Genomic DNA, 11476 nt, shown 5'->3' with positions numbered 1-11476 from the left:
GATCGACGGACCAATCAGGTGGCTGATTTTCAAAGGAACCGGTACTTCGACCAATAGGAGAAGACAATCTATTAGTGACCGTGTTCTCTTTGCAACGCAAGATGGCGGCAGAGCTCAACGCTTCAGCATTGAAAGACTAAATGAGACAGTGTGTAATGTGCTGGACAGAGTAACGGCGACTACCAGACTGCAAAAATACCTTTATTATACCACTATGTATTCCCTAACATTCAGCCCCTTCCACTACACCGACACTAGCCATTTATAATGATACACACGGGTGTAACTGGGCAGGGAAAGGTTTAGAAATTCTGAAGCCAAATATTTGATGAAACACTTCTCAATAATTAGTTTATTACTTGTAGAACTGGATCAACCTGAGCTGACGCAGGCATCAACCCCTGTTTGCTGTGTGGAATGTCCCCATGGATCACAACTTACACACACACATTCAGAGCAGAGGCAAATATTAGAAATCTATGGCTTTATGTGTTGAACTCTTTACATGTAGACTGTGTGTCCCGTAGGTTATTTGACCTTCTGTAAAATCTATGTTTTAAATGTGTCTAGGGACCAAATTCATGCCTTCACTCATCATTCATTGGGCCGTGCATATTTAACCATCCTGGAGGACTGACACATAGAAATATTGCACTGAATTGTCATCATACAAAATTATCATCCAAACAATTATCAATCGTCAACGCATTCGACACTGAAAAAGACCCAAAATCCGTTGAGTAAACCGACTTTTAAGCATCTTCTAAGCTGATGAGGATTTCAAAAGAAGACTCCTCCGTCTCCTTCAAGCTTTGTCTGAAGAGCTGAGAGTGCTGCCACGACGTCTCCTCTTCTCCGCCGCTGAGTCCCGCTTCGACGAGGAACTCCGAGGAGCCCGATAGACACTGGAACGACTGCATCTTCCCGTCTGAAGATTCAAACACAGGAGAGGAAAAGTATTAGGACGGATCGTGTCACACTACTACACTGAGGGTATTTGATCGGCACATCTATTGCATAACCGTACCTCCAGAGAACTCTGTAGTAATCTGGTCTGACTGCAAGTGCCAGCAGACCTTCCCGGAGTGGAAGGTTTGGCTACTGGCCATGATTGAGATGGACTTTATCTTCATTCCTGCTGGAGCAAAGTCAAACTTCCAGCTAATTTTTCCCACAGAGGAGCCTTCCGTTCGAGCGATGTACACCTGGAGAAAGAAATACAATCTGGGTCATCACACTTCCCGCTGCATGTTGTTCCGGGCTCTGAAACAGTGAATCTAGTATGAGCAGTTTATTCTCATTTCCTACACTCCCTTATTGCTTATCATAACTCTAGAGCTGCATCCAGTCGCATACTGTTCACTGCTACATACTCAATATGTATCCTATGGTTCAACATACTTTTGTGTGAATAAACAATCGTATGTAAAGGGTTCCTACACATGTTCCATTTTGAAAGTTCCAGACTTTTCCTAACTCAAATTTCCAGACCTCTCAGAGGATTTTTTAGTCAATTTTAAACATCTGAACACCAATTGTTAGAAGCTTATTATGTAAATAAATGGTTTTAAAATCCAACTTTTAACACGTATGTTAAATTCGGACTATGTATGCCATTATGTTGCCAAGTAATTACAAGACATTTTTACTTATGTACTTTAGCTTATATAAGTGCGCTGAACATGTCTCAGTTTGAAGTTCATTTACGGCATTGTATTCCAGCTAAATGCTAAAAGAGTGAAATGAATAACTGCGTATCTGTAACACTACAGACAGGAACAGTAGAGATGGACAATTAACAAGGAACTACAAAAGAAAACACAATAGATGAGAACCGCACGCGGAGCGGTAACCATGGTAACCTGACACCATTCTACAGCCAGCTTGATTAGTTTCATATCATCTACAGCTATGTTGTGTTAGTAAACTTGTTTTGATTTATATATATTATTTTAGAAAGTGAGAGAATAGTCTGGGAACAACACAAACATTTTTCTAAACTCTTTTCCCTTTTTCCAAACATATCCAGATCTGGAAATTACTCACATTAAATTCCATACTTTTCAATACTGCGTAGGAATCCTGATTGTATCTTTTCAGACACATTCTAATTTCACAGTGTGAACTTTTTTTTTAAAACAAAAAGGGCACTCCACCAGTTTTACAAACCAGTTTACTTATTATGACAACGATTATTCAGTCTGTGAACAGTTTTATTACGCTTGACATGCCTCTATTCCACATTAACTGCAATCTCGAATTCTCTTTATGCTCTCGGCTTTAGGAATGGCAATGTCAGTGTGTCGGTTTGTCCACCACTCTGGTCCAGAGAGAAACATCTATTAGATGAAAGACTAAATATTTAATACAGAACTAATGGTGCTCCCATCAACCTCAGCTGATGCTGTGCTGACATCGGACGTGAGGCGGAGTACACCTGGACAGGACGCCAGTCTATCACAGGGCACATAGAGACAAACAGAGACAGACAACCATTCACACTCACATTCACACCTACGGGCAATTTAGAGTCATCTATGAACCTAACACCTGCATGTCTTTGGACTGTTAAACCGGGAGGAAGACGGAAAACCCAGAGAAAAACCCACGCAGACAAGGGGAGAACATGCAAACTCCACACAGAAGGATTCGAACCAGCAACCCTCTTGCTGTGAGGCGACAGTGCTAACCACCACATCATTGTGCTGCCCGCACACAACTAACATAACATACTAAATTAAGATGGTGATTGTGGTAATAATTACACATACATTTTGTGAAAGGTTTCCATATTTGTTCTGGTGCTTTATATTTTGTTGCATTAAAATGCACTGTGCTATAAAAATCGGAAAGTTTTCTAAAAAGAAAGGTAAAACTACATAAATATTACACAACCAAGGGCCCAGGCCACCCCGAACTCTTTAAAAAATATTGCAAATGCTTAGCATAGCACCATATTAGCATAGTCCTTGTGAGGTGTCAGGTGAGCATGTTAGCATCATACATGTGGTTAGCATGCTGATGTTAGCATTTAGCTCAAGTACAGCCTCAGAGGGCACTAACCTGCCAAACTTAATGGGAGCATAGTAATAAAACTGTTTTATTTTAATAGTCATAGCTTACCCTTTATGAGTTCAGTTTAAACGTCTCTGAACCTATGTTATGTGCCGTTTAGAACTAAATAGGAGTTCATGTAACATTTAACATTATTATACTTTATAATCAATTCTGCATGATAAAGACATTATTCTACAGTACTGTGACTTATGTTGAGAGCAGGCCCGGAGTGGCTAATCGGGAGGACCGGGACAATTCCCGGCGGGCCGGTCTGACTTTTGGGCCGCGAGGGCCGGTGTTCAATTATCATTTTTATTTATTTTGTGCCGGTGTTCAGTCATGGCACTGAGTGGAGTGGGTATCACGTGTATGCTGTTACCGCTGTCGCTGGTCATATCAGGGAGCTGGCGGTCTGTTAGATCATGCCAATGAAACTGGGACGCGGACGCAGGTTAAGGGCACGGCCACCAACAAGGCACTGACGCAGACGCAGCCTGATGTAACGTACGTGTCGTGCACTAGTCCACACACTTCAGTGGTGTTTGCCTAGCTCCAACCACAGATGTACAAGGAAAATAATAAACCAAAATGGAAAATCAAAAGAGCAAGGGTGGCGCAGAAAAAGCGAGGATTAAAAAGAGAAAAGCCCTGGAGACAGACGCAGCCAAATGTGCAAAAATCGGCAACTCTCCTCTCACACTCGGTGACAGCGTCTGGCAGCGCGCAAATTCTCGGTGACAGCGTCTTATAACGATCATATAATAGTATAATATAAGTTTATATATAATATCACGGCCAAAAGCTCTGTGCGCCTCCGGATGGCCGTAGCACGAGGAGCTCTCGTAGGGATTGGGCTTCGCGGGGTTTGTTTACCGGCGTTGCTGTGTGGAACCGGTCTTCCGCGTTCCACACAAGACCGGATTTTTTTTTTATTACTGGAAAAAAAAAAAAACTCGGTGTTGGCCTCAACCACTGGTAATACCGCATACCGCGGCAACCCTGAATGTTACTAATAATTGGCATAATAATTTCTTTCGGTGTTTCGGTTTTCGGCCTTGGTTTCCTCATTTTCGGTTTCGGCCAAGAATTTTCATTTCGGTGTATCCCTAGTTGTAACATATAGCCTGTCTAACCTAACGTTGCATAATTTAAATAATATTATAATGCAACGCCACATAACTGGCCACAAACTTTGATTTGTAGCCCCTCAGATACAAGATGCATCACCAAGCACCAGCCATCAGCCCACAGGTCCAGAGTGTGCAGGTAGGATTGCTCATTAAGTGAATATTATTAGAATTAATATAATGAACAGTATGGTGTAGACCTAGCCTGGTCCTACCAGACTCGTACTTCATTTCATTTGCACAGAGAGTCTGGACCTACTCAATTGATAAACGCTAACTCACTTGGAAGGCAGGTGTCTGTTGAAATTTAAAACTATTGGATCTGCCCAGTGCCACTCTGGATCTGCCATAACCAATCGCTAACGTTTGGCCGGGAATCACATTGCACGCAGGCTGTAAACAAACCAAACACTGTATGAAGATGTAAACGAGAGCTGATTGGACCCAGATTGCAATTGATGATGATAGAGGATTCAGCACTACAATAATGAAACTGACTTGAATTTTTGACTTGAAAAAGGGGAGATTTGTGACGAGATTTATGAACATTTTTATGATTTAGAGTCAGAGGCAGAGCCAGGAGCCAGTGGTGAGGAAGAAACAGATGAGCTAGTGTGTGAACAAGCAAGCATCAGTTCCAATAAAACCACTTTCTATGCCCAAATGATAGTAGTGGCCCGTTATACTTTTGATAATTAGTAATAGTAAGAATTACAGTAGGAATTACAAGGCTTTAGAGAACAGAGCGCTATTGTATGCTTAACATGTAAAGTTATAATTACATTATTTTAATATAATAGGTCGTGATCTAAAGTGGGCCGGTCTGAGGTATGAAACTCCAGGGCTGAAAATGAGTCCCACTCCGGCCCTGGTTGAGAGTTCAGTTTTTCTCCCAGATAGTCTTAAGAATATGTTTGCAAACCTGAGCCATAGCCAATACTGAAAATACTGCATGATGGTCAAACTGAAAAACATGGGTCTATGAATCAAGCGATAATAAACGTACCATCTGCCAGTCTTCCTCCACCTTCCTGAAGACTGACTCCTTCCTCCACACACACTTATCCCAGCTCTGAATGACCTCAGAGTCGTTGGACACCCGACAGTACTGGTCTTTGGTGGCACTGTAGCGCACATGCAGTAACCTGTCACTCTTCTCTTTCTCTGTTGGAGTAAACACGTAACCTGCAGGCTGAGAAACAAACCAACACACACACACTTTAAGTCAGGACTGATTTGTTTGAGACACCCAGCTGTCAAGCTATGATACATGAAGCTTAAAAGGTAATCTAACACCCTAGTGCTGATCTGTCTGTGAGATCTGTTGAGAATAGATGATTTTCACCCCAGGTAAACTAAAAGGTTTTTAGAACATGTAAAATGAAATGTATCAGTATATATATATATAATGCTGAGTGGAGAAAGCTCAATAAGAACACCATCTATAAACTATACCTGTGTGGAGGTCCCTACATCAGCTTTTCTGGTCTCGCCTCGTGCGATCCTCCAGGCCAGGGAGCCAGAGTTGCGTCCGCCCAGCTCTCCTGGTTTTGGTTTCTTGGGAGAAATAAACTCCACCAGTTCGACAAGCAGCCTCTCTGTCAGCTCCTTCTTCCTGTCTGGACTTAGGGACTGCTGCCTCTTCAGTATCAGAGCAGATGGAAAGTGCTTTACATCAGACTCACCGTGGCAGTTCAAGGCTTATACGAAGAGTTTAAAGGGTTAAGATTTACCGAGGCGTTAAGTCCATTAATGGTGTGCAGCAGCCAGGCCTCCTGAACCTTGGTCCTTCTCGACAGAACCTCGGGATGTTTGCAGGAATACCTCCACGTCACGTCGACCACCTGCATCACACACACACACGCTGAATTCTGAACTGTGAATTGACCCTGGAAGATAATTCATGTCGACACAACAGTATAGTGCACAGCTCATCCACCTGCATAGCACAACATCGGAATAAAATATACAAGTCATACACAGTATAATATAAAAACCATCTACCCTCTTATTTGCCTCAAAAATATATTTTTCCTACAGAAACAAAAGGAAAAGTGCGCTCTTGTGCACATGCATGAAGATATATGAAACAATGGGTTTGGGGTATTCAAGGGTAGGGGAATCAGAACACGTTGATAGACGGACGAAGGCATTGTTGGTTTTGAGCTTATCATGCGATTCATTGATCATGAATAAATTATAAAATGTAACCATCTTTATCCTTTAAGGACACGATTAGGGATGGATATCGTCAGGATTTTATCAATGCTACTACTCTTGTAATACTTTACACTATCAGTTCTTTTTCAAATACTTAAAAAAAAAAAAACATTATTAAAAAAGGATTCAGGACACCGATTCAGGACACCGATGCAGGACGACGCTTCCAGCGGAGAACTACAGAGCAACACATGTTATGCTGGGCAGACACACAGCTCTCCAATAAAAAGGCATGTGTGGTGGAATGCCTCACCCCATGAGTATTTCATTTCCTGATAAATTATATATAACCGTTTCACTGATAATTGTTAAAAAAATCATTATTGTCGGTTTAACAGTTAATTAGTAACATCCCTGAGTGATACCAGTATAGACTTTAAGAACTGATAGTGGTAGTTATAACTGTTGTCTGACCTGGTCCTTGGAGAAAGCCAGAACGTAGGCCAGCTTCTTCCCCCAGCCAACCTCATACAGAAGAGGCTTATCACAACCGTTCTCACATGAGTCGCAGTGCAGCCAGCGACGCTGAGAGGTCGAGTAAATCTCCGTCCACACGTGGTCTGAAACACCACAGAGAACCTTTCATGCGCTTTAAACAAAGCAAGTATGGAAGTACAAACTTTGGCAAAGGAAATGTTCCTAATATTCAATTAGTATTCAATATCGTGAACCAGGACTATTTTCATGGTTCAGTGTTTCACAGAAATCTAATCTGGAAGGCAGAGAGTCTGTTTTATATTCTTGACCATGTGAATGGAGCACAGGAACTTCTGGGTAAACAGCAGCTCTTTCAGGGGAGGAGAGGCAGGTTTCACTGCAGGCCAACAGCCCTGAGGCTTCTGTGAGTACAGTCCTCCAAACACACTCGGAAACTGAGACAGACCTCTCTGCTCAGTTATTAACACTGTGTGTGAAAGTTCATTCTTCATCTCACTTCATCAATAGTCAACTTAGGCTCCACTTTTCCAGATTTTGATAGAGTTTGCTCAGTTGTTAGTCCTGATTTGAGACTGCAGATATCGATTGTTTTCATTTAAAATTATTCAGATGATTAATTGTTCTGTCTATTAAATATAGGAAAGGGGAAAAATGCCTGTTGTATTTTGTCAGGGCCCTAGAGGACGTGTTCAAAGGCCTTGATTTGTCTGATATCCAGTGTCCCATCATAAAGGACTGAGGGAACAGGAAAACTTTGACTTCTCTTTATTGATCCCTTTGGGATGACTCCATCAAGGAAATTGAATAAAAATATACTAAAAAGAGCTAAAACCCGGAGAGCTACTGGAGAGGCAGCCGTCTCCTACAGCGCCAGACGCAGAAAGATAACATTTACCTTTGAGATACCACAACCAAATACTTTAGCCATTTTTCTTCAAAGAATTACTCAAAATGATTGATCAATTATCAAAAAAGTTGCTAATTGCTTTCCTCCTGATCGACTAATCACCGATTACTGATCGGCAGCTCACTTTGTAGAGTGGGGGGGCCTATTATACATAAACTGGAGGGGCACGGTGTTGGGATCTGACTTTTGGCCCTTTGCTGCATGTCACCCCCTCTCTCTCCATTTCCTGTCTGCCTAGTTCTATGATAAAGGCAAAATAGCCTAGGAAACAATCTAAAAATAGTAAAAGCTCCAGAAAAGGCTATGGTGTGGACCTTGAGTTGAGATTTAATCAAAAGAAATTACAAGTATTTAGGACCCCTAGTTGTCATTTCCTCCTGATGTGAAACACGGGTGTGTGACTGAACCTCTGCATTTCTCTGCAGAACAGAAAACCTAAGCAGCGCTGCAAGAGCCACATCTGTCAGTCATGTACGTACCTGTGCTGTCCCAGATATATCTGGCCTCAAGGCCAAGGGCTCTGCAGCACAGTGTGAAACAGTTAGCCCACTCCCCGCAGCGCCCCCTCCTGGTTTCAAGAAGCTTCTCAGGATTGTTGTACCTGGTATTAACAATACAGGGAAAACAATTCATTATTCTTCATGTGTGTTGTGGTCCAAGCCATTCGTACTCTTTATGACTGTTTGATGACAGAGATGACAGTGAAAACTTGCCTTCTGCATCTTGATCTTAATTTTCTGAAAATTGAAAATCCTAAGCTCTGTCATTGGAGGAGTAAGAACTAGCCAATATGGTACACACATACACACAGACAGACCTGGGGAACCTGGTGGAGAGCCGGCAGCTCTGACAGTAGTGGTTCTCCACTCGCTGGGCTCCCCAGCGGAGGTCATCTGTGGTGGGACTGAGGGAGCTGGCGTTCTGGGTGCGGCCTTTGCAGCGGCTGCAGGGCAGACAGTCCACCCAGGAGAAGAAGTCCTTTTTGAACCATCGGAGCAACTCCAGCACCAGGAAATCTTCTATTCCAAGTTTACATTCTACAAACAGGAAAGCAAGCCGGTTGGCCGCCTTTAAAAGGAGCATGCATGCTTTTATTTACATACAGTATGAGGGGGACTTCACCTGGATCCGCCTCCCTTGCCTCCTTTAGCTTATGTTCAGCAGCAGAGGAGAGCTGCTGGTGAGGGATGTGGCTCCTGGCTTTGTGCTGCAGCTCAGGGTTTTCATACAGCATCACGTGTTGGAAGTTGGACTGGAGAGTGACAAAAAAGCTCATGCTGCTCTCCTGTCAGAAAGAAGAAAACATCCAGATTACAAACTAATAATACAGAGAAGATCCAGAATGACTGAAGGAAGATGTTTAGACATGTATGACAAGTTCCCACTACAAGACTTTTAAAAAGGTCAGTTTGCTGTACTGTTCAAACTCCACAACTGGCTGTCTTTTGTCTGGAGTCTTGAAGCACTGAAGGCAGCAAGGAGTCACCAACTACAAGATCTTTCTCCAGGAGGAATCGCTGACTAGGTACTTCTCCCCACCTCAACCCCTATTTAACCAAACTTAAAATGCTCAGTGTCTCTGCAATCTACTGTTTTTTGTTTTGTCTCCTTAAGCTGGTGTGTGTGTGTGTGTGTGTGTGTGTGTGTGTGTGTGTGTGTGTGTGTGTGTGTGTGTGTGTGTGTGTGTGTGTGTGTGTGTGTGTGTGTGTGTGTGTGTGTGTGTGTGTGTGTGTGTGTGTGTGTGTGTGTGCTCTCCAAACTCTTGCTCTGATATCTAATATTGCAGCAGATGGGTTTAAAGATGAACTCCAGGTGTGTTTGAAACCAACATTTAGGGTTTGCCCTGTGGGTGCCGCACACACACGGCTACACACAGTAAAGTTCCTATTGTTAGATGTCTAGAGAGATATTAGCCTTCTTTTTTTCAGATTTCAAATTGGATATTTGCATCGAGTAATGACTAGATCATTTCAGGTTTGCAATGCATGTGTGAAAGAGGCTCAGTAACTGTCCAAAAATATTGGCCATATAGGTGATTATGCTAATTGTCCAACATATACAAGTTAGCATACGGAAGTTTCTAAATGCTGGGTACCCACGACGTACATTGCCAACATAAAACTATGGGGTATTCAACATTACCATGTTCACAATAGGGCTGTATAGGCTGGAAAATAGACTACGGGGTTTTACCCTCCTCATCTAGCCAACTTGAATTAATTGGGGTTTCAAATGATTAAAGATAGACATACATCATAAGACCTGTAAATTCTTCATTTAATATAAAAATTATCTTTGCCAAAAAAAGGGAACAAAGTCAGTTAAGGTGGCTTTAGTCTCCACTGTAACCCTGCTTCACTATTACAGTTACACACTTTATAAATACCACTTCATACTCTTTACCAAGGATGAAGGTTGTGATGGAGGTGGAATAACTGGCTGGCTGGAAGCAGCAGCAGAGCTCTCTGGTGCTGAGGCCACAGCAGCCTGAGCAGTAGGTTGCACAGGCTGTCCTCCGTGCAGCCTCTGATCCCTCTCTGCTGCTATGGATTCCCTGATGAGCTTCAACTGTTCCACTGATGCAGAGTTGGGGAACACCAGGTGGGTCTCAGCCTAAAGAGGTGCAAATATTTACTCAGTAAGGCCAATGATAAATTACCATATAGACGGGCAATGAAGGCAGTGGTGCACGCTTTGACTTATTACTGTAGACACCGGACAGTGACTTATTAATTACCTCCTCAAATCCCATCTCGAAAAGGCATTCCACAGCACCTTTGATGGGCAACAGCTTGGTGGAGAATGTAGGGTTTCCTATGCGGATCGATCTGTACTTTTCCTCACTGGGACACCTGAAAGAAACAAATGACAACTTTAACTTGAAACATTTACATCAGAGACAATGTTATGAAAGGTAGAGGTGAATATAGTGATTTAAACTATTTGAAACAGCTTCCTGGTGAGGTACTCCTATGACGAATTTCCCACAACACCCTGGCGATTGTTACTTAAGTTAGGTCAGGATGTGTCATGCATAGGCGTGTGCTGAGACACAAGGACAAAATAAAAATGCAATTTGTTTAAACGGAGTTTAGTTTAACGCTGTGTGTAAATCGCAACAACGGCATACAACGTTAACGGGGCTCAAGTAATGAAGTTACACTTCTGTTAGCTTTACCGGCGTTCAGACTGCCGATGACACAATATTAGCTCCTTCATTTGTAATGTACAGAAAAAGCTCAGCTTAGCTAACGTTAACACATGACATCTCAACGCACCGCTGCAGCGTTAAGTTCACAACCTTACCGTAAAATGTTATCTGCGTATGTAAGTAACAACTTCGCAACGTCTAAAAAGACTTCGTTTGAATTTTCACACAATGTTGTCACTGCAGGTGACACAGCCATACTGTTATGTTTACTGGACAAACTAGCAGTCCTTTCCCTTTTGAGTATGAGAGCTCGCGTCAACGCTAATGGTGCAGTTCCGGCTAATAGATGTTGTGGGTCCTGGGTTTAGCTACCCTGTCAACGCCTGAATGGTTGTTTGCAGCTTTAAACGTGGACATAACGTTAATTCTATGTCAGCAAATTTCTGTTTCATAACGTACAATATCTCTATTTCTACAACTTACTCTATTGGTTTAATTACATTTTTAAATGTGATATTGACGTGTTAAATTAACCCGGCGTTCAAAATACTACCTAAGAACGGCTGCAGGCGGTTT

At 42.4% G+C, this 11476-nt stretch overlaps 1 protein-coding gene across 1 annotated transcript; it reads right to left on the bottom strand.

Moving 5' to 3' along the window:
• Positions 1-293: 293 nt before the first annotated feature.
• Positions 294-11199, bottom strand: ngly1 (N-glycanase 1). Its single transcript, XM_083925091.1, has 12 exons — positions 11056-11199; positions 10487-10601; positions 10153-10362; positions 8872-9034; positions 8567-8786; positions 8229-8350; positions 6819-6964; positions 5918-6028; positions 5640-5825; positions 5191-5376; positions 1028-1205; positions 294-928 (listed from the first exon to the last, which is right to left on the bottom strand). The coding sequence occupies exons 1-12, from the start codon at positions 11154-11156 to the stop codon at positions 753-755; spliced, it is 1914 nt and encodes a 637-aa protein (XP_083781217.1). The 5' UTR covers positions 11157-11199; the 3' UTR covers positions 294-752.
• Positions 11200-11476: the final 277 nt, after the last annotated feature.

This window comes from Echiichthys vipera (assembly GCF_963691815.1).
Source record: "Echiichthys vipera genome assembly, chromosome: 13".
In the NCBI taxonomy this organism is placed as follows: domain Eukaryota; kingdom Metazoa; phylum Chordata; class Actinopteri; order Perciformes; family Trachinidae; genus Echiichthys; species Echiichthys vipera.
This window is presented reverse-complemented; position numbering and strand designations above follow the sequence as displayed.